The sequence below is a fragment of the Salmo trutta genome, chromosome 4 (assembly GCF_901001165.1).
Source record: "Salmo trutta chromosome 4, fSalTru1.1, whole genome shotgun sequence".
Taxonomy (NCBI): domain Eukaryota; kingdom Metazoa; phylum Chordata; class Actinopteri; order Salmoniformes; family Salmonidae; genus Salmo; species Salmo trutta.
Genome location: NC_042960.1, coordinates 43,138,300 through 43,161,098, shown reverse-complemented (window position 1 = coordinate 43,161,098; position 22,799 = coordinate 43,138,300). Strand labels below are relative to the sequence as shown.

The 22,799-nt window shown below is 48.7% G+C and overlaps 1 protein-coding gene across 17 annotated transcripts in view; it reads right to left on the bottom strand.

Annotated features, from left to right (window-relative positions):
* Positions 1 to 917: 917 nt before the first annotated feature.
* LOC115192398 (protein furry homolog-like) overlaps positions 918 to 22,799 on the bottom strand; it is a gene marked incomplete at its 3' end in the record, with an annotated part of 82,421 nt that continues 60,539 nt past the window's right edge. For 5 of the 17 annotated variants that reach the window (XM_029750862.1, XM_029750846.1, XM_029750854.1 and 2 more), the window contains 40 exon segments: positions 918 to 995; positions 1,160 to 1,497; positions 3,695 to 3,871; positions 4,904 to 5,116; positions 5,558 to 5,566; positions 5,933 to 6,109; positions 6,216 to 6,314; positions 6,408 to 6,569; positions 6,862 to 7,062; positions 8,513 to 8,653; positions 8,893 to 9,161; positions 9,324 to 9,952; positions 10,394 to 10,488; positions 12,175 to 12,362; positions 12,518 to 12,645; positions 12,977 to 13,178; positions 13,386 to 13,568; positions 13,736 to 13,839; positions 13,949 to 14,099; positions 15,777 to 15,889; positions 15,976 to 16,063; positions 16,292 to 16,463; positions 16,565 to 16,705; positions 16,811 to 17,079; positions 17,267 to 17,435; positions 17,550 to 17,649; positions 17,747 to 17,901; positions 18,156 to 18,266; positions 18,362 to 18,522; positions 18,667 to 18,839; positions 18,977 to 19,068; positions 19,164 to 19,221; positions 19,409 to 19,533; positions 19,721 to 19,919; positions 20,721 to 20,989; positions 21,205 to 21,291; positions 21,421 to 21,600; positions 22,052 to 22,289; positions 22,446 to 22,553; positions 22,638 to 22,770. In XM_029750862.1, coding sequence (XP_029606722.1) covers positions 918 to 995; positions 1,160 to 1,497; positions 3,695 to 3,871; positions 4,904 to 5,116; positions 5,558 to 5,566; positions 5,933 to 6,109; positions 6,216 to 6,314; positions 6,408 to 6,569; positions 6,862 to 7,062; positions 8,513 to 8,653; positions 8,893 to 9,161; positions 9,324 to 9,952; positions 10,394 to 10,488; positions 12,175 to 12,362; positions 12,518 to 12,645; positions 12,977 to 13,178; positions 13,386 to 13,568; positions 13,736 to 13,839; positions 13,949 to 14,099; positions 15,777 to 15,889; positions 15,976 to 16,063; positions 16,292 to 16,463; positions 16,565 to 16,705; positions 16,811 to 17,079; positions 17,267 to 17,435; positions 17,550 to 17,649; positions 17,747 to 17,901; positions 18,156 to 18,266; positions 18,362 to 18,522; positions 18,667 to 18,839; positions 18,977 to 19,068; positions 19,164 to 19,221; positions 19,409 to 19,533; positions 19,721 to 19,919; positions 20,721 to 20,989; positions 21,205 to 21,291; positions 21,421 to 21,600; positions 22,052 to 22,289; positions 22,446 to 22,553; positions 22,638 to 22,770 — 6,685 coding nt within the window. 17 annotated transcript variants of the gene reach the window in all.

The window sequence follows — 22,799 nt, the reverse complement described above, 5'->3', positions numbered from 1 at the left end:
AATGCAGAGAAGAGCTCTATCTGAGTCCAGCATCTGACACACACACACACACACACACACACACAAAGGCCCCAATCTCACAGCAGGCAGCGCAACACCTCCTGCCGAGTTAAGCTTTCTTGTTGGCGCGAACACACACAGCAGAGCCCCTCTGTTTTCCGGGGGAGGATCATTAGGAGCACTGCCATTCCCTCTAGCCATCAATCAAACTGCCTGGGTTTTGGAAATGGGGGAAATTAATTCTAGTACTTGTGTTCTGAATGAGCAAGCAAGAAGTGTATACGTGGTTTCTACATCTCTGGTAGTTGAATAGAGTTGATTTGTGGCTGTACTGTGATCAGTGTCCTCTAGCCTGAGTTGGTCCACCTTGATGAGCGTGTGTATATAAAAAAGAAAGAGAGGAGCCAGAGCTGGCCCACCTTCAGAGAGATGCCCGCTGCTCCAGCCCCGCTCCACTACCAGCCTGGCCCGCGTGGGAGTAGAGCCAGAGCTGGCCCACCTTCAGAGAGATGCCCGCTGCTCCAGCCCCGCTCCACTACCAGCCTGGCCCGCGTGGGAGTAGAGCCAGAGCTGGCCCACCTTCAGAGAGATGCCCGCTGCTCCAGCCCCACTCCACTACCAGCCTGGCCCGCGTGGGAGTAGAGCCAGAGATGAGCTCACCAATTACAGCAGCTCTTAAGATCAGAGAAATCGCAGAGAGGCCAGGCAGACCCGACACACTCAACCGTCCACTCGATCAATTACTTGGGCAAACACAGAACGCACATACAATACTTCCTGTCACGATACCAAGACCCACCACACACACACACACACAAACAGGTTGGGAGCAACATGGTCAGCTGCAGAGCAGTGCCCCTGGAGCAGGTTAGGGGGTTAAGTGCCTTGCTCAAGGGCACGTCGGCAATACGTGGCACCTGAGATATTGATGCCAGCAACACTCTGGTTGTTGACTCACTCCCCCCAGATTCCGCTTCTCCACATGCAAGTCTGAACTGAAAACAGGTATGAAAATGTAAAAACAGGATGTCAATCTAGAGACAGGATCAATGGATACCTGCCAACAATATACACCTGACGCCAAACAGATATCTGACTAGAGGCCACAACCACTGGTACAGGTCCTCTGATACTGGTCAGTAGAGTACAGCAGTCTTACCTGGACATGTCGGAGAAGTCAGCCTCCTCCTCCTCACAGCGGTCGTCCAGCTCCTTCAGCGCCAGCGTCACGTCCTCCTCACACACAGAGCCACAGGGGCTGTCTAGGATGGGGGGCAGGGGCATGGCTGTGAGGGAGTCTCTCTCTTCACAGAGGGACCCCGGCGGGGTGTCTATGGCCGGTGGGAGAGGGGGGGCCGGGTCCAGGTCGTCGTGGGGGTCCTGGGAGTCGGTGAGGTCACACAGCTCAGGGGGCAGAGGGGGGGCGCTGCTGCCAAACCCCGTGTCCGTGCTCACGCTGCTGCTCAGCTCATCTGCCGCCGTCATGCTCACCCCGTCCTAAACAACAGCCAGCAGGGGGAGCTCAGGAGCAGGTCAGATATAGATATATATACACACTACAACATTATACAAAGATACATTCTCTCGAAACCTCACAGAACCAGAACTGGTTGGTTGGCATGACAACAGCCCTTCTAGAAGTCTCCCTAAGAGTTACTTCAGTGGTTGCCAACTGTTTTTTTTGTTGTTGCTTACTGTACCACCAACTGAATTTCTCTCTGCCTGGAGTACCCCCTCATTTTACCAGTAAGCTTATAGCCTTGTGGGTCTTCTCAAGAATCCCCTGTGGCTAGGCCAAGTACCTCCAGTAACCCTGGTTAGGAACCACTGATCTACTTAACCTTTATCTATGCCTGACAAAAACTTTGCTGACTTAATCTCATTTTAGAACATTCAAGAAAATAATATTAGAGGTCACAGTCAGCATAATTCAAGAGATTGATGTTCACTTTAAAGAGTTCATACCGTGTCTCTCTAGAGAAAGGGAACACACTAAAGAAATAGGGCCAATATCAATCTATGGTGCTGGCCTAGGCCTGCCATTAAGTGTGACCATCAGGGTAGTAAAACACTGACATCGTGGCCAGGCGACAGGCTGGGAGAGCTAACGAGCCTTCAGATTAGACGAGATGTGTTGCACTCTGATCAGTGGTGGGGAGGACGGGCTCATAGTGATGGCTGGAACGGAATGGTCTCCCACAAAACACCTGGTTTCCCTGTGTCTGATACAATTCCATTCCCTCCATTCATTATTACGAGCCAGCCTCCCCTGCCCGATGCATTCTAACCCATACGGATGGATCATAAACTACCGATTTATGGCTCACACTAAATGACTAGCTACGGAAGACCGTAAAACGTGACATTTGAACACAATGACACATTGTTACCCGACTGACAATGACAAACTGCTGTGCGGTGGTAGTTACCTGCATTAAACCACAGTGTGCGTCATTAGACAGGAAACACTACAAGTCAACTGTGTTCATGGAAGACACATCCACGGAACCGGGGGGGGGGGATCTAGAACATGTAATTGAAATGGACGTGTTCTGTCTGTGCCTCGTTTCCCTCCATTTAAGAGTCTAAGGCACTGAGAGAGGAGAAGGTGGCAGGCTGCCAGAGCGTCCCTGAGGCACGATGGCTTCATTACGGAAAGCTTTTAGGAGTGGGTGGCCGTCCAGGCCGTCGTGGAGGGGATGAGCAAAAGAATGGCTGGTTTTATCTGGGGCTCATTACATTAAGAGCTGGGCCTATCATGGGGGAGATGTCCTTGAGGTGATGGGTACAGGCAGGGACAGGAGGAGCTCACAGGGGATCTTTATTCACACTACTGGGAGGGGGGGGGGGGGGGGTTCTCTCTGACTGAAAGCCCCTGTTGAAAATCCCACCTCTCAGTTTCACAAGCACAATCCGCAGATGTACGTCCTGTGTCAGTGTGTATGAGATGGTCAATTCAGAATGGGGTCGTCGGGGACAAACAAAAGCGGCATACTATCAACACAAAACCTAAACATTATGTGGAAGAGGTGTAGATAATAAAAATGGACTAATGGAAGCTGTTAGTGACTATGGGTTCCCTAACTGTGTTCCCTGGTGAACTGTCCTCACTGGTTATATCTAACGCATGTCTGTGTCGCGTCACAATGCTCTCTAGCGTAGCCGGCTTAACTAGCTCATACTCACATATGGGTCTGCCCCGCTGGTGTCCGATGCGCAGCACGTATTTAACGAGGCGTTTCGTTTTGAATGTTCAGGTTCCAAATTGAGAGGTGAACCGTTTCGGCTAGCCTGAGGTGAGCATTGACGATGATGTCGTCCCCCCCAATTACACAAGCAAGAACCACGAACCAGCTAAAATCAGAGAAAGCAAGAGCCAGCCCACCACAACACCCACAAGCCCCGAGCAGCGCGACAAGCGGAGAAAGAGATGAGACGGAGGGAGATGTGAACAAAGAGAGCACCCCTTCCGGCTCTGTCCAGAGAACAGGCAGGACAAGAGCCAGCCCACTGCACCCCAGGGACAGCACTCTCCCTAGAGGCAGGAGGAGAGAGGAGGCAGCCACCAACCCTCTGCGTGAAAAGAAAAAAAACGACTGACAGAGAGAGCCCAGCAGAGGTAGAAAGTGGTTAAAAGAAGAAGGCGCTAGAAAGAACCGGAGCACCCCGATTTATTTCTCCCGATTGGTCGCACCTCAGGCAGCTGACTGCTGTTTGAGTCAGAGTGGGGCATCTCCAGTGCAGTGCTGTCCTGGCGGGGCAGCAGGGCCGTGGTCTCCTCTGTCAAGGCACTGCTGGACGACTCCTGCGATTGCTGCAGAGAGTCCACGTGGTTGGACGTGGCATCGTCCGTAGCCGAGTCACTGTTCATCTGGAGTGAGAGACGGACGCAAAGAACGGTTCAACTTTTCCATTTGGAACTAGATAGTAAATACTAGATCAAACCTCCAAACTCAATATATTATCTGGTCCTCTGCTCCGTGGCTCCAGGATATCTGCTACTTTACCGTTTAGTTTTTATTGTTCAACATGCAAGGTTGTTTTTTGGCATACAAGAGTAAGATGTTAACCAAGAAAAAAACATCTGCTATGTTCCAGGCATTCTTACAAAACATTGTTGTTATTTGAAAAAACGATATATTCTCACATTACTCTGTCTGCAAATGACATGCTGCATGCTCATGGTAGCACTGTTTAAAAGTTACTACAGAGCCGTCTTCGGGCCCAAGAGGATCAGTCTCACAGTGCATTATCAAGCGCAAAGGAGGAATAAGACAGCATAGACTGAAGAGCAGCTCCAGGAATAACAGCATATTGTCGATAACACCCTGGGAAGATATATATTTTTTTTAGCAAAGCAAAGAGACGTTAAGAGAAAGGCAGCCAGAGGTTTGGGGGTTAAAATGATATTGGGTTCATGCTCACAAAGGAACATGCTGTTAATTTGATGCCAGTTGTAACTTGACTAAATATGTTTTTGACATGGCATGCTATGGACTCTTGAGTTTCACTTTATTGTAGCTAATCTCCCAGTTAGTTCATTGATTCACATATATTATGTCTGTGACCTTAAACCTATCAGAAAGCTGGACTGATTCTTAGAAGTACAATGTTTGGGTCTCTACTTTACTTACCTAAAAACAAACATCTGGGGGAAGGGGGGTACTGGTTTGTGGGTAAAATGAGGGTAGAGCATCTAGGATTGGGGTGAAGGAGGGTAGGGAGGGAAATAGTGACTGTTACCAGCGGAAGCAAGCATCTAACCCCAGGCCATACCGGGTAAGGTAGCAGCTCTGCAATAGCTCTGCTCAGCGGGGACACACACACACCATGCCAACGGGCTGTGTGAGGAGCATGGGGACGGGAGGGGGACGGGGGCACCCTGGTGGTGGGTGAGACTTACGAGGCCAGAGCGGGTGAGAATCTGGCTAGCGCTCAGTACCTCCTCCTCAGACGACTCGTCCGTGTCCTCCTGGTTGGTGAGGTTGAGGCTGGGCGTGCTCCCGGTGTACTGGCACTCCTGCAGGGACGGCGTGTCCCCGTCTCCCTCCCCCTTGTCCATGCTGTCCAGGGAGCGCCGACGCACGCCCCAGTTAAAGTTGTCCATGCTCTCCCCCTACAGGACACCCAAGGAAACAGCAGTCAGATACCAGTAGAACTAACGGAAGTTTGAGAGATCTGTCGAAGATGTGGATGGATCACAACAGCACAAGTACACAAGAAAACAGAAGTACGTCACTAACATGCCACATCTAAAAGAGCTGTGTTTGGGATGGGGAGGAAACAATGCCTTTTCTCTAAGGCTGTTTGACCCTAATCACTTCGGACATAGAGCTGCAAAACTTTAAAGACAAACTAAATTAAAGCACAAGAGGAGGAAAATCAGGACAAAGTGCAGACTACATTGATCATGAAACAAGAAGTATTTGTGGCATGCTTCATTGGCTGTCTGTTTCTAGACTGACAAAACAGGTGCTTCTACAGGGTGACAATCACATGACTGACAGAGGGACACCAGGGCACTGAGGAGAGCAGCTCTTGCTGGCCCAAAACTTACCTGCAACTCCTTGTGGCGGGAAAGGAGGAAAGGTAACAAAGTGAGTTAGGAAGAGTAGGCAGTAGGGACAGTTAGAGGACAACATGGAAGAAAAGTCATACCAAGACCTGCACACACACTTGGATGTACTTGAGTGCATGAGTCCACAATCACACACACTGAATGAAACCATTTATTGTCACCCATCAACGACATGATCTGAAATTATGCAACAGCAGAGCGACTATTGCAAATGATCATATACAAGACAGGTGTGTGTGTGTGTGTGTGTGTGTGTGTGTGTGTGTGTGTGTGTGTGTGTGTGTGTGTGTGTGTGTGTGTGTGTGTGTGTACGTACAGATGACTTATCCTAGTGTACAGTAAGTCACCCCTCACCTCAGCATCTTCCAGCTCCACGTCCAGGAAATCAAAGTCCTTGAAGACTCCAAACTGCTGCTCACTTCCTGCATCCTCTCCCTGCAGGTCCTCCTCCCTCACCACCTCCTCCACCGTGGGGATCAAACTGGTTTGCTGATCACCTGAGTCCAGGTCCTCGTTGGATGAGAACACCACCTAAACACAGACAGAGAGAGTACAGTTATGGTAAACATGTTCAATAAAGCACATGGAGGGATAGGATATGTTTTGTTGAAGTTGATCACTAGTCATGCTCGCTCACAGTTTGACATGCCAGGTGTCTTACAGAAGGATTCTTGGGAACGCCAGACTCAGGACCACACAGAGAAAGAACGTTCATGAGCTTCTCTCTGGTTCTCCTCTAAAATAAGACAACATAAACCAAAAACGCATGAGACATTTCAACGTTACACATATCAAACCACATCGTAACATATCCCGTGGCTGAAAGTACCTGAGAGAGTTGGGGCCTCTTCCAGCTGACAGGCACCAGGCCGTTGGAGTTGGATCCAGAGGAAGTGGAGGACGTGCTCCGGGTCACAGCGATGACTTGCGGTTTCCCATTCCGCCCTACAGTTGTGCGCTGGTCCCCGTACTTATGCCCTATGATGGGCGTCTGGGGGTCAAAGGTTAAACCAGTTAATCTCGATTATACAGCTCTGATTATTTTCTGATAAATGGTAGGGGATGAAGGTAAAAGAAGAGTGAGAGAAACATGGAAAGAGTGAAAAAAACAATCAATCAGAGAAGGACAAAAAGATAAGAGGACGTAGGTCAGGACAGATGTCTGAGAAAGGTACTTTGTATTGACATCTTACAGTTTCATACAAAAACATGTTACAACATAAAACACAAAAGCACAGCAGTTTAAAAACATACATTTGCACATTGAGCAGGCAAAACCTCACCTCTGAGATGTCGAAGTGGAAGTCCAGCGTCTTGCCGGGCAGCTCCTTAGAGGAGTTGTTGAAGATGCGAGTGAAGGCGATCTCTGGGGATCCAGAGGACTCGGAGCTGTAGGAGCGCTGCACCTCGTCTGGCAACACCAGGCTGGCCGACCGAGACACCACCAGCTTCAGGATGTTCTGGGCCTCCTTCCAGTACGGGCTCTGGGGAACACACAGGAACAGAGGTGGTGTTGGTTAGATTGTAAATAGGAGAGAATTTAAACATGGTTTTAGGAGGACACCTCAGTTCTAGGGAAAGTTAAGAAATATATTTGTCCTTCAACTCAAAACTATTGTTCTTTCCCAAACAAAACACCATCCAATTCTAGGCCTATCCACAGATGTGAAGGAACAACATGTCTACAGTCAGCGCTCCCATGATACTGTATGACATTTTCAAATCACGTACACAAGTACAGTGAAATGCCTTTCATGCAAGCTTCAAACCCAACAATGCAGCAATCAATATAGTAGTACTAAAAATAACAAGGTAGAACAAAAACATGAAATAAAAATAAGAACACGCAAAAGTAAGAAGCTATATAGAGGGTCAGTTCCAATTCCATATTTACAATGTGTAGGGATACTGGAGTGAAAGAGGTAGATATGTATAGGGGTAAGTTGACCAGGCATCAGGATGTATGATAAACAGAGTAGCAGCAGCGTAAATGATGATTGCATGTGGGTAAGTGTGCGTGCGCGTGTGTAGAATCAGTATAAATGTGTGTGCATGTTATGCGTGAGTGTGTAGAGTCCTGTGAGTTTGCATGGAGACAGTGTCAAAATCACATAGAAGTGTCAACTAGTCCACGTAGCCGTTCTGTTAGATATTTAGCAGTCTTATGGCTTGGGGATAGAAGCTGTTCAGGAGCCTGTTGGTGTCTGACTTGATGCACTGGTACTGCTTGCCGTGCGGAAGCAGAGAGAACAGTCTCTGGCTTTGGAGGCTGGAGTCTAACGATGACCACGCGGTCGTGGGTGAACAGGGAGTACAGGAGGGGACTAAGCACACACCCCTGTGGGACCCCTGTGCTGAGGGTCAGCATATTCAATCCTACTCGGACCAGGCTGACAACCCTTACAAGCAACCTTGAAAGAACTCGGTCTGAATTAACAGTCTTTATTCAAACACACTAACAAAAGAATCCACTTGTACAAAAGCACACACTGTTGTGGAGGTCGGTGAGTGGATAATTGTCCTGAGGCTGGGTGGGGGAGGGTAGGAGTGGTAGTCAGGCCAGTTGCAGCTCTGACTGAAGAGCAGTTCAAGCCCAGAGGTCAGGGCTGGTAAAAGACTCTTCTATAAAGAGCCTTGGCTGGCTGACTATGTCCAAATGGCCTGAGATCCATGACCTGCTTTAAATCTTCAAGTGCGTCACTCTGTAGAGATGGAGTCATTCTGGCTTTCTCCCTCACATATTCACTCTCTTACACACCAACGGCTGTATCTGCTGAAATGAAAGAGCCACGTGACACATACAGTACATTGTGTCAGGCAGCTCTATTGCTGTATCAGCCAATTCCCGTTCATTCTTCTCAAACCTCTCCGAGATGAGGCCTAAACAGTGTCAGAGTGTTGGGCTGAAACCTAAAGGGCCAAACCAGGTCTCACCTGGACATATTTGCCGATGATCTTCATGATCTCCAGGTTGAACTGTTTGACGGGTGCAGCCGACAGGTCAATGTGACTCAGCAGGCTGTAGATGATCTGCAGCAGGGACTGCTGCATGCTGGGTAGGCCTTTCTCCAGCAACTGGGGGTGAGAGGGGAAGGGTAAGGAACAGGCTCTCACAGCAGCTATCATGGGTTAGATGTTGGACATCTAATTACCAGCTGATCAACAATCAACTGCTGACTTGCCATAATAAAAAAACACAAGCTCCTGTAAACGGAGGTTAACCAGTGGGTGTAATGTGGACGGACTACGTAATAAGTTGCCAGCTTTGATTCTCCTCATTACTTCTATGAAAGCCTGGTGTTGCGGGTGCTTACCTCGGCCAGGTATGTGACCAGACTGAACGTGATCTCAGCGAAGGCGTCGTGCAGGTAACGACACACCACGTTGATCCAGTTGGCGCAGTCTCTGGAGTAGCTGTGTGCGCTGTACAGGCTCATCATGTGGGCCAGGTTAGACAGCGTGGCGGACTTCTCCTCGGCACACACCTTGGCTATCTTATCCGCCGTCTCCTTGCAGAACGGAGTGGGGCTGTCAAAGTGCTGGATGAGGTGAGGCAGCAGGCACAGGATGTTTAGAGGAAAACCTACAAGGAGACGGTAACAGACGACGTCAGGATCAAGTGAATCTAGATCGCCTGAGCAAACACAGGAAGAGAAACAGGTCTAAACCCGTCGGAAGGCTCTAGGGGTATTAGTGCCATTTACCAAGCATGAAGCCAGGAACTTGTGCTGGATAAGATCAATACCTGCTCGCTTACCTGCCACCTGGGAGGGGTCGACCAGTGTGTGGCGGGAGATGCTGATGAGCTTGCTTAGCAGGTGGATGGTGAGCTCCTGGGTGGAGGCTGAGGTGAAGCCCTTGAGGAAGAGCTGCAGCAGACCAGGGAAGCTGTACCATTTCAGCTTGGCCTGCACCCTCTCTAGTCTCTCCCTGCTGTCTGCGTTCTCCAGGGGCAGCTGGCCCAGTAGCTTGTTGAGCAGCCGCAGGGCCAGCAGGTACTCAAACTCATAGTCCGACTCCAGGAGGGAAGCCGCTATCCAGAACACTGTGGCCATCAGGTTGGATGGGTCCACAGGAGGGATGGCCTCCTCCCCAGGACCCCCTCTGCCACCCTCCCGCAACGACGACAAGCTCTGCGTTCGGGCTAGGTTGCCGTGGCTACCGGCCAGCCGGTCGGCGATGTCTAGGGTGTTACTGCGGCGGCGGTCTCCCTTACGTTCACCCACGAGGCTGGCGCGGAGGGAGTTGCTGCGGGTGTGGCTGTGGGGGTAGTGGCCTTGGTGGAAAAGACCACCGCTACTCAGATTCAGCTGGCCCGTGCTCTTCCTTTTAGCTGCAAACTTGGCCCCCAGCAGGTGCTCATGGGCAGAGGGCCTGCAGGATACATGACAATAAGTATTTCGCTAACACAGGGTTTTAAAGTGTCGATAACGCGTGTGTTTAGAGAGCGCGAGTTGACAAAATTGTGTTTGTATCAGCGACGGGAAATACCACAGTAACAGTGTGAGACAATGTCCACTGAACATTTTACAAAAACACATTTACTTGAAGAACAGTGCAGAAGGAAAGTTCGGTAACAGAATGACGGAACAAACAGCACAAACTGTCATCATTCTGTTACCAAACTTTGCATCTGCACTGTAAACATGTTTTTGTAAAACTCTCAGTGGAAATTGTTAAGTAGTCCTTGTGCATAGAGTGCAAAGCAAACCATACAAATCATTGGTTTTGTTACATACATTTTCATGTGAAAAATCAGAGTCTCATTGTCACTGTTACCGTGGAATTGCCCAGATCTAACTGGTCAGTGCTTACTGTGCCAAAGCAGTGAGGAGGTCATAGTTCTTGACGGTGTCAGCGAGCGTGTCGATCCCTGACTCCAGAGTCAGCAGCAGCTCGATAACAAAACCCTGAGGAGACAGAGGAGCAGAGGTCAACCACCGAGACAAACCGACCCCTGATACTGCAGTACCCAGTGGCTGCTGCTTCCTAACAGAGTTGCTGATCCACACTGATCACAGGTCAGAGTGGCTGAACCCTCTGGAGTATAGTACCTGTTTAACCTGTCTGGGCTAAGGGGCAGTATTTTCACGGCCGGATGAAAAACGTACCCAATTTAAAACAGGTTACTACTCTGGCCCAGAAACTAGAATATGCATATTATTAGTAGATTTGGATAGAAAACACTCTGAAGTTTCTAAAACTGTTTGAATGGTGTCTGTGAGTATAACAGAACTCATATGGCAGGCAAAAACCTGAGAAAAATCCAAGCAGGAAGTGAAAAGTCTGAGAATTGTAGTTCTTTTGATTCTCTAACGAAGCTCCAGTGTCTGTGGGGTGATGTTGCACTTCCTAAGGCTTCCATTGGCTGTCTAAAGCCTTCAGAAAGTGGTTTGAGCATTTTCCTGTCACTGGGCAGAGTATAGGAGCTCAGTTACTGAGTGGTCTGCCTGGCAACAAAGGGATTGGATATGCTCGGTCCCGCGAGCACACCCCTCCTTTTTCTTCTTGAATGAATATGCTATTGTCCAGTTGGAATATTATCGCAATTTTACATTAAAAATACCATAAAGATTGATTTTAAACAGCGTTTGACATGCTTCTAAGTACGGTAATGGAACATTTGACGTTGCGTCTCTCGTTCCGCGCTCGCACGTTATGCCTTTGGATAAGTGATCTGTACGCACGAACAAAACGGAGGTATTTGGACATAAATATGGATTATTTGGAACAAAAACAAAAGTTATTGTGGAAGCAGCAGTCCTGGGAGTGCATTCTGACGAAGATCAGCAAAGGTAATACAATATTTCTAATACTAATTCTGAGTTTAGGTTGCCCCGAATTTGGCGGGTGTCTGAATGGCTCGCCGTGATGGCTGAGCTATGTACTCAGAATATTGAAAACTGTGCTTTCTCCGTAAAGCTATTTTAAAATCTGACACAGCGGTTGCATAAAGGAGTAGTCTATCTATAATTCTTAAAATAATTGTTATGTATTTTGTCAATGTTTATGAGTATTTTTGTAAATTGATGTGCACATTCACCGGCGGTTTTGGTGGGAATACATTTTCTGAATATCACGCGCCAATGTAAAATGCTGTTTTTGGATATAAATATGAACTTTATCGAACAAAACATACATGTATTGTGTAACATAATGTCCTAGGAGTGTCATCTGATGAAGATCGTCAAAGGTTAGTGCTTCATTTCGCTGTGTTTTGGGTTTTATTGACATGTCCTTGCTTGGAAAATGGCTGTGTGGTTATTTTTGTCTATGTACTCTCCTAACATAATCTAATGTTTTGCTTTCGCTGTAAAGCCTTTTTGAAATCGGACAATGTGGTTAGATTAACGAGAAGTGTATCTTTAAAATGGTGTAAAATAGTCGTATGTTTGAGAAAGTTGAATTATGACATTTTGTTGTGTTTGAATTTTCCGCCCTGATATTTCACTGGCTGTGTCCCACCTAGCCCATAGAAGTTAAGCGGCTATACTCTCATCTCAGATCAGAAGTTAGTGAGAAAACTAATAGAGCAGACAGCCCAAAGGTCATACTAGAAGGTGGTTGTCTTGATACCGGTGGGTCGTGTAGCTCACCTGTGCCTCCTCTCCCGGGTCGCCCACTGTCTCTACGAGGCGTGAGAGGACATCAGAAAGCGTGGCGGCTGTGAGGGGTTGTTTGAGAGCCCTGAAGATCTGGAAGGAGCGTCCTGCGTAGTGACGAGACGAGCAGGACAGAGCAGTCTGCAGGGCGACCTCACTCAGCAACTGCTCCAGTTGGAAACCTGGTTAACACAAACAGACAGAGATATTTCATATAAAAACACAAGGATGCTAGACACAAGAATAGAGGGATATTTAATGGCAATATTTTAGCGCTAAGAAATGCTACAGGACAGTCAGTGCAGTAGAGAGTGATAAGGAAGTGACATAAACACACAAGGACCTGACTGGGACTGTTTGAAGACCGTCACTACATGTCGGAGGAACACGCTCAGCTGGTCAGCACTCTTTATGTTGGGGTTCTTGGGTGACACGTCCTCATGGTTCCACAGGGGCCCCCGCTTCCTGCAGGACAGAAAGACAAGACCAAATCAGGAGAGGAAACGAGGGGAAGTCCGAACGATCGTCACACAACTCATCGAACCCTGATATTCTCACCCCAAGACAAAAATGGTTTGTAGTAGCACACGCAAACACATGCAAATGAACGATACCCCATCCTTTCAGACATGGCTGCAAATGCGAGATCAGATACATGGGTTGGATGAAGAAATGAGTCATGATGCTACAGTACATCACACAAGACAAACTGATATATAGAGCAATGACAGACACATACAGTGCAAAAAAAACAGATTTTCAGGTAAATGTAGTGTAGTTGAGTGTCGGGTACTACCTGGAGGTGACAAACTCGATGAGGGCTTTGACCTTCTCGTACTGCTCTGCGGTGACGTCCACCTCGTTGATCAGGGTGGGGGTGAGGTGGGGCAGGGGGACGACTCCTGCACCCAGGCTGATGCTGGACGACGTGGAGCTGGAGCTCAGGCCTGAGTCTGTCATGGGAGACGGCTGGTAGTCTGGCACAAAGTCACACACTCCTGCGTGAGTAACACACAGACACAAGCATGGCTGACGAATCGCTAGAAACTTGGGATTTCACACACTGATCTGTGAAGACTGGAGAGCATATGAGGACATGGATCTCTGCTGCCCCCTACTGATCTTATTGGACAATACAGAACCAGGCAAAGAGATATTTGTGTGCTTGAGCTAAGCTACTCAGATCTTTGCAGAGCGCTACTGACCTGTGAGGTTGAACTCGTGGGGCGGTGGCTTCACGGTCAGCACCTTGGGGTCGTTGTACTCTCGGTTGCGCAGCAGCACGGAGGCCAGGGATTGGACGCCGCTGTTGGTTCCCTGGACGACCAGCAGGTGAAGCAGGAGGCGTTTGCAGTGCTCGTAGACCTCAGGGTGCTGGTGGTCCAACCCTGGTGGGGGGAGAAACAACACAAAGGACTGCTGAGAAAATCTATTCCATGAACACTGGCAAAAGTAGAGTTTGCATTTGTTTTGCCTGTAAATGATGAGTATAAAGACAAGTATACGTCACTCAAATTGTAATCAGTCAGCTGTATAGAGGTGAGTGGTTAGTTACCTATGAAGATGGAGTGCAGCAGGAGGTGAAGGTAGGCGCTCCACTCCACTTTGACCCCATGGTCCACTATAAGGTCAGTCAGTAGGATGACAGCTATGTTACACCTGAGGTACACCACAACAGAGGGTCAGCTGGGACAGGGGAAAGGTCATACAGACAGGTCAAGTGGAGAGGGGGGGTAGAGGTCAAGTGGAGAGGGGGGGTAGAGGTTACCTGTGGAGGGGTACTCCAGGGGTGTTGGTCTCTGGCAGGTAGTCCACCAGAGGGGACCAGCAGCCCCCTGTGGGAGGGAAAGGGAGGGGCTCGGGACGGTTGTGGTCCATCACCTTCAGACGCCAGTTAGCATACAGCGGCATGGAGTCACCTGGAGAAAACAGTGGCTTATCACACACCTGTGGCAACGTGGACATACAGTATGCATATACAGTTGAAGTCGGAAGTTTACATACACCGTAGCCAAGTACATTTAAACTCAGTTTTTCACCATTCCTGACATTTAGTCCTAGTAGAAATTCCCTGTCTTAGGTCAGTTAGGATCACCACATTATTTTAAGAATTTGAAATGTCAGAATAATAGAAGAGAGAATGATTTGTTTCAGCTTTTATTTCTTTCATCACATTCCCAGTGGGTCTGAAGTTTACATACACTCAATTAGTATTTGATAGCATTGCCTTTAAATTGTTTAACTTGGGTCAAACATTTCAGGTAGCCTTCCACAATCTTCCCACAATAAGTTGGGTGAATTATAGCCCATTCCTCCCGACAGAGCTGGTGTAACTGAGTCAGGTTTGTAGGCCTCCTTGCTCGCACATTTCCTATGGGATTGAGGTCAGGGCTTTGTGATGGCCACTCCAATACCTTGACTTTGTTGTCCTTAAGCCATTTTGCCACAACTTTGGAAGGATGCTTGGGGTCATTGTCCATTTGGAAGACCCATTTGAGGCCAAGCTTTAACTTCCTGACTGATGTCTTGAGATGTTGCTTCAACATCGCAACATAATTGTCCTCCCTCATGATGCCATCTATTTTGTTAAGTGCACCAGTCCCTCCTGTAGAAAAGCACCCCCACATCATGATGCTGCCACCACCGTGCTTCACAGTTGGAACGGTGTTCTTCGGCTTGCAAGCCCCCCCCCCCCCTTTTCCTCCAAACATAAGTCATTATGGCCAAACAGTTCTATTTTTGTTTCATCAGACCAGAGGACATTTCTCCAAAAAGCATGAGCTTGTCCCCATGTGCAGTTGCAAACCGCAGTCTGGCTTTCTTATGCCGGTTTTGGAGCAGTGGCTTCTTCCTTGCTGAGCGGCCTTTCAGGTTATGTCGATATAGGACTCGTTTTACTGTGGATATAGATACTTTTGTACCTGTTATCCTCCAGCATCTTCACAAGGTCCTTTGCTGTTGTTCTGGGATTGATTTGCACTTTTCGCACCAAAGTACATTCATCTCTAGGAGACAGAACGCGTCTCCTTCCTGAGCGGTATGACGGCTGCGTGGTCCCATGGTGTTTATACTTGCGTACTATTGTTTGTACAGATGAACGTGGTACCTTCAGGGGTTTGGAAATTGCTCCTAAGGATGAACCAGACTTGTGGAGGTCTACCGTTTTCTTTGAGGTCTTCGCTGATTTCTTTTGATTTTCCCATGATGTCAAGCAAAGAGGCACTGAGTTTGAAGACAGGCCTTGAAATACATCCACAGGTACACCTCCAATTGACTCAAATGATGTCAATTAGCCTATCAGAAGCTTCTAAAGCCATGACATTTTCTGGAATTTTCCAAGCTGTTTAAAGGCACAGTCAACTTAGTGTATGTAAACTTCTGACCTACTGGAATTGTGATACAGTGAATTATAAGTGAAATAATCTGTCTGTAAACAATTGTTGGAAAAATTACTTGTGTCATGCAGACTTGCCAAAACTATAGTTTGTTAACAATAAATTTGCGGAGTGGTTGAAAAACGAGTTAATGACTCCAACCTAAGTGTATGTAAACTTTTGACTTCAACTGTAAAACAGAGTAGTATGGCTGTCTCTTACTCTTCTCCTCCTCATAGGATCCTCCAGAGCTGCTGCTGTAGCGAGACTCCAGGCGGTGGTGCTGACGGTTCAGGTTGCTGTTCAGACCACTGTAGATGTCCAGATGGGTGGAACTGCAGACAACAGAGAGACAGCTGTAGTCTTCCTGGGAGTGTCTCGGTGTGTTTGTGTGTGAGAGAGTTAGTGTGTGATCTCATACCTGTCATCTATGTTGGAGTCTTTATTCTTGCTGCTGTCATGGTGACCGTCGGGTCCTGGCACCATGGTGTTACTGCTGGAGGTGGTTCCTGTCGACAGAGACGGGGATAGACATCTAGAAACTACGGCAACAAGGTTTATGAGGTACATGACAGACAATGTCATTATGACAGTCATACATACAGTCCAACAGTCCATGAGGGAGCAGACGGGGGAATATGTAACATAGAAACATCAGGCATCTGTGTTTCATATCCCAGGACAGCGGGGCTATAACGTAGAGGAGGGACATGTATAGAAGACAGTGTGATATATACCTGCTGAGGTGACGGAGGGGATCTTGTAGCTGGAGGTGATGCGGTAGTAGGGAGGGTTGTCCATGTGAGTGACAGCAGAGCTCACTGGGTCTGTCAGGTCCAGCTCACACATCAGCTCCTCCAGCAGCTGCATAGTCTTATCCCTGCCCAGGTACACCACCACCCGCTTCACCTGACAACACACACACGTTTTAACAAACATTTAAGATGACTGAATAATGGTTGGATATGGGAGGAGTGAGGGAGAGAGGACACTGTGTAAACTGGACTTACATAGGGCAGGAGGCTAGGCTCACTGTTGACCCCTGACATGCTGATGAGGAAGTGCAGGATGATCTTCAGGTTCTTCGGCCAGCTGTCGGCCAGGGTGGTCCACACGTTCTCTATCTCTGACCACGCAAACTCATCCCCGTACTGTATACACAAGCGCAACACAGTTCAAACAAACACTATCATTTATCAGCAGTAGACAACGTAATGCCTGTGTGTGTGTGTGTGTGTGTGTGTGTGTGTTCGTACCTTGGCGGTCATGAACATGAGGTTGTTGAGCACCATGGTGGTGGCGTGCGGGGAGCCCCAGCCCTCCCCTCTGAGCCAGCGCCGGCTGTTGACCATCATCATGTCGCGCTCGTGGGCCTCCTCCTCCTCCTCCACACAGACTGGGGGTTCCTGTCGCCGTGGCGACGGCTTGAAATCCACCAGCTCCACGTTGTTCATCCAGGGCAGGAGGTAGTGCAGCATCACCTGGCGACCACCAGGGTGTGCTGTCTGGATACGCTGGCTCACCTCTGGGGAAGGAAACGGCACAGTCGCCGCACTGATAAGACTCAAATCTACGTGCCAAACGCCAAAGCTACGCATCTCGAATGGCCGGCCATGTCCTTTTAAAGAGCACTACATTGACCAGGGTGTCCTTTGAGATTTGCCCAATGAGACAGAAGAGTGTAGGACGGTGTGTGATGTAACGGTGCAGACCTGAGAAGATGGGCAGGGTGAGCTCTGGGTATGTCCTGGCCAGCTCCTCAGACAGCTGGTAGTAGGAGACAGAGTAGAGGTGTGGCAGCGGGGAAGGAGGGCTCAGGATCCCATCTGTTCTCTGGATCTCCAGTTTGTGAGCGTAACGGAAGAGCTTGGGCTCCAAGATCTGGGGACAGAACACGCACAGAAAAATCCCATTAAGTACATGTAAAAAAAATAAATAAATACTGGATTTTTCCCAAATAGATCCAGTATGTGTCCCGGATCGTGTCAAACCAACCTGCAGCAGCTGCATGGCCACCTCATAGATATCTCTGGATGAATCAGCCGACTTGAACAAGATCAGATTCAGCAGCACCACAGTGTCAAACTGGTAATCCCTGTAGACCATACGACATCAATCACATTAATACATTATGGATTAGAGTTAATACACAGAGAAACGCACACACAAACACTATAAAATGGCCGACGTGCCTGTTGTGAAAGACGTTGGCGATGGCCCTGAAGCAGCCGGCAGCCACGTGGCGTGAGCCAGTGTAACAGCGGTCCACAGCCCAGAACATCAGGTTACTCTGGTCTGGGTTCAGCTCCAACAGCAGCATCACCGCCTCACAGCCCAACTGGTGCACCTGCAGGGGGGGACACAGAGGGACCATCAGAGGGACCATCAGCACAAGCCCTCCATATACACTCAGCGCTGCACCTCAAGAGTCAAGCTATTTCCTTCCCTTCATCCGTACCACTCAAAGTAATTGAACCTGTGAAAGTTTAGCCTTATCCTGTTTGGCGATCATATCAGTGCCGATGACGGACAGCTGGTGGTAATCAAGGAATAGTTTAAGCCGAGCAGTGAGGCTATAGTGCAGGAGGGCTCTTCTCTTACCTTCCTGTCCTGAGAGTCCAGGATGTTGTCCAGCCACTTGTAGAGATAACCGTCGGAGGAGAGGCCAACGTTATCAGCCACCGGACCACAGCACAACACTGCCGACATGGCCTGCAGACACGCAGTAGACAAACATTTACCCTGTCATGACGTGTTTACAGAGTGGGATCTCAGTGATAGTCTTGCGTGTGAACAGCTGGTTGTACCTTGAGAGCACAGTACTGGTGTCGGTTGATCTGCATGTTGCGGTCGCTGTACCGGTCTAGTGGGGTGAACATGATGCTGAAGGGCCCCGCCCAGTGGCTGAACAACATGAACAGACTGTGTCTCAGAGACTGCTGGGGGAAGATGGTCCTCCTCTGGTGCACTGGTGGGAATACGCAGATGTCAAGTAGCCACTCACAAAACACACATATACAACATTTTACACTTTATAGTGTGTGTGTGTGTGTGTGTGTGTGTGTGTGTGTGTGTGTGTGTGTGTGTGTGTGTGTGTGTGTGTGTGTAGTACCTGGGACGTTCTGAATGATGTTGGCCACCAGAGCGCTGAAGTGGCAGCGGATGTCCTTCAGTGTGTCTGAGTCTTTGTCGTTCTCAGCCTCCAGCAGCTGTCTCGTCAGATCCACATACTCCAACAGTGTCGAGTTCAGAGAGTGACTCTCCCCGTCCAGACCGCCACTCCCCCTGCACACACACAGGGGGTACAGCACAGAGGTCAGTGGATTCAAAAGATGGAAGGTCCATGATTCTATTCTAGGATACTATATTCTAGAACTACGTGTGCATTTATATGTAATGGTTCTGTTCTGGCTTCCACTCACGTCTGACTGACGACGCCAGCGTCGGCCAGAAGCTCAAAGATCCGGACCAGCTGGACCCTCAGGATGTCGCGACGCCTACGGCGCTTCATGTTCTGCAACAAGAGGAGCAGAGCCAGTAGTGAGCAGGTAGTACAGTGTTACGTTAGATACATGAATGGAGATGTGAGGGTCAGTGAGCTGCACCCACCTCAGGTCTCCTCTCCAGAGCCTCCTTAATGATGGGGTTCAGTTCCTCTATCAGATCTCTGGAAGACAGAATAGAAGTAAGGAAAACTACTGGGGAAATGCTCATACACACTCACTACATTCTGTGCCTACTAACCAAATAACGCACACACTACTATATTTATATATTCAAACGTGCAAATTCAAACACAGGCAACTAAAACATGACTCTCAGCCACAGACAGATTTACAGGGCGGCTCCCTCACCTGAAGGCTGCGGGGTTGGTCCTGCCAAGCCCCAGGACGAGTGACTCTGTGATGTCCATGCTCTCAGAGCGCATCATCGGAACAACGTGTTTGAACAGGGATGAGGGGGACGGAGTGCCAATAATCTGGACACACACAAAGATCAGAAATCAATATGAAAACGAATGATTTTTCAATATCTAACTAAAATGATAAAGCTATATATAGTAAAAAAAGACTGAATTTTCTCAACTTGGAATAGGCATTATCACACAGACAGCACTCAAGTAAAACATATATAGAAAAAAAAGTGGATAAGTCATGCCCTCTGACCTTAGAGTCGTAGCTGTAGCCACTGTCCGGCGTGGACGCCAGCGTCTCAGGCGGGGAGCAGCGGACGGAGCCAGAGGAGGAGGAGTTGGGGGAGGAAGTGGCGGAGCTACAACAGAGGATCAGGTAGTTCCTCCACAGCCCCACGTACGAGTCACTACTGCTGCTCAGGCTGTTCAGCTTCTTAGCATTTATAGGGCTGCTGCAGGGGCAGAGGACAAAGGTCAAAGATTAATAACAGGCAGGTGGTATATATATATATATATATATATATATATATATATATATATATATATATATATATATATATATATATATATATATTTATTTATTTATTTATTTTATTTTATTGTGGGCAAAGACACTCAATTTTGCTGCAGCAATTCTGACATTTTGGATGGCAATATGCAAAATCTTTAATTTGTCGTGAAAATGAGTTGCAAAGGGAAAAAGTTTATTGACATGTGGCTTAATTGAACCATACTACGTGGTAAATGTGCTGGGATTGGTTGAAATTGCAAGCCCTCTTTTTTGTACTGCGCTGATGGGTAAGTTTAATGCGATAATATTGCTACGCTTTGAGTGCTTTACGTGGAAATAGTGAGGTGTTTGGTCAAATCTGCAAGCCATAGCATAATATGCGGGGAAATCGCAGAATCATGGAGGGGACTGATTTACAATATTACTGAAATCATTTCCATGTGTTTCACAGACATACAAACACTGTAAAAAGACAGGCGCCAACTCTCCTCCGCACGGGGCTCACATACGTATACAGCTGAGGGATCTATTAGGATGACGTCATCCACAGTCACGCGCCGAGTCTCCAGTGACGGTGTAGACCGTACAGACACCGTACACGAGACAGGGTGACGTCACCCAGCCCTCTAGTGCGCAGACTGCAACCACATCAATACCAAGTGCCTTTTTACAGCCTCAAATGTAAACGTGTACAGGCACCCATGAGAACAAAATTACAGAGTAAAGGCCCGGAGAGACGTACTTGATGTCCACTTGCGGAGAGAGCAGCTGCAGGCGCGTGTAGGCGAACATCCCGGCGTAGTTGAGTGCGGTGGGGCAGTGCTTGGGCAGGTGCTCCTGGCGCAGGTAGCTGGACAGGCTGATGACCCAGGGGTCCTGGCCCTGTGTCACGTGGGCAAACACCCAGATGTGCGACGGGCTGATCACGTCAAACTGGTGGCTGATGGGAGACGAGTTCCATTCTGCCAGCGTCTGCAGGTCAATACCACTGGGACAATATAGCAGGTTGGTCTGCAGGGGAGAGGAGAGGATGAGGGTCAGGGTGTCTGTACCATGTTGTGTTGCTGCCATGCGTTGTCCTACATTTTTATTTTGAATCCCAGCCCCCGTAGGTGGCCTTTTGCCTCTTGGTAGGCAGCCATTGTAAATAGGAATATGTTCTTAATTGACTTGCCTAGTTAAATCAAAATCATGTGTGTGTTACCCAACAGCTTTGCCATTCTTACCTGGTCAGCTCCTGTGAGATGGATGAAGCTCTCCAGCACAGATGCACTTAGCCTGTCCATCACATCTATGGCCAACTCCTCATCTCCCTGAAAAAGACAGGCAGAAACAGTGAATGTGAGTCTCTTGCATCTTAACTGAGGTTACTTTAACAACACTGCATCTCATTATTTGAGTCACTTTCACAACCCCATCTGTCAGTCTGAGTTGGTAGTTACCTTGGCGATGCCCAGAGCGGTGTGCAGGGCTCGGACCTCTTTGAGGATATTAACAGCCAGCCTGCGCGTGGCGGGGCGGCAGCTGCACAGAACCACCAGTGCCAGGCCCTCCGCCACGTGCAGCACCCCCCACAGAGGAGAGCGCTCCAGGGGCAGAGACGGCCCACTTCCAGGGCCCTGCTGGAGCACACACAGACAGGGTTACTTTAGCACACAAACCAAATTCAAAATACACAATATAAACTGGATGGTTCGAGCCCTGAATGATGATTGGCTGACAGCCGTGATATATCAGACCGTAAACCACTGGTATGACAAAACATTATTTTTACTGCTCTAATTACTTTGGTAACCATTTTATAATAGCAATAAGGCACCTTGGGGGTTTGTGATGTGGCCAATATACCATGGCTAAGGACTGTCCGCGTTGCGTTGTGCCTAAGAACAGCCCTTAGCCGTGGTATATTGGCCATATACCACACCCCCTCTGGCATTAATGCTTAAATAACCCTACTACTACAGTACAGAGCAAGAAGTTCGAGCCCCTGTCCTTATACGGCGTTACGCACATGTAAAACACAGAGTTGACCACAGCCGGACAAAATGAGAGACGCCACAGCTATCCACCCACCTGTGCCTCGTGGGTCTTGTTGCTGGTCTGGACGGCCTGCCTCCACTGGCTGATGAGCTGCAGCAGCATCTTGACGGCGTTGTCTAGCAGCGTGGGGTGGACGTCGGTGACCTCGCGCACCACGAAGTAGACGAAGCCAGAGAGCACGTCCTCCCTCCACTCCGGGAAGTCCACCATCAGGGCTTGCAGGGTGGTGAAGGCCAGGCCGCGCAGCTCCTCGTCCATGTGGATGGTCAGCCTGGGGAGGAGGACGCATGGGTCAGACAGAGGTCAAAACGGGATCACAATCAGAGCTTTTGAAGGCACAGCTTTGGCAAAATAAAAAGCCCCATTGCGCTGTTCATCAATTAGTCCCAGACAGAGGTGGCGCATGTGAAGGAGTGGGGTCCTTTACTTAGCCAGCAGCTCGATCAGGTCCTGTCTGCTCATGCCGTCCGGGATCAGCCTGGGGATGGCCGCCACACACGTACGGAACAGATCGATCTTCGGCTTCCTCTCCCCCCTGCAAAACAACACACAGTTTACACACACGTAAAAAACACATATGTTATGGGCCACATATGTTTTAAGTCAGAGAGGCCCTTACGTAATCATGTCCTCAGGCTCCTTATTGGACATCTGGACGTTGGTCATGCTCATGGAGCGCCCCACCTCCTTGTCCAGGTGACGCAGAATGTTGTCCAGGGCCTTTCTCACCGCTGGGTAGTACAGCGACATGCCTACAAACACACACACAGTCATTACTCTG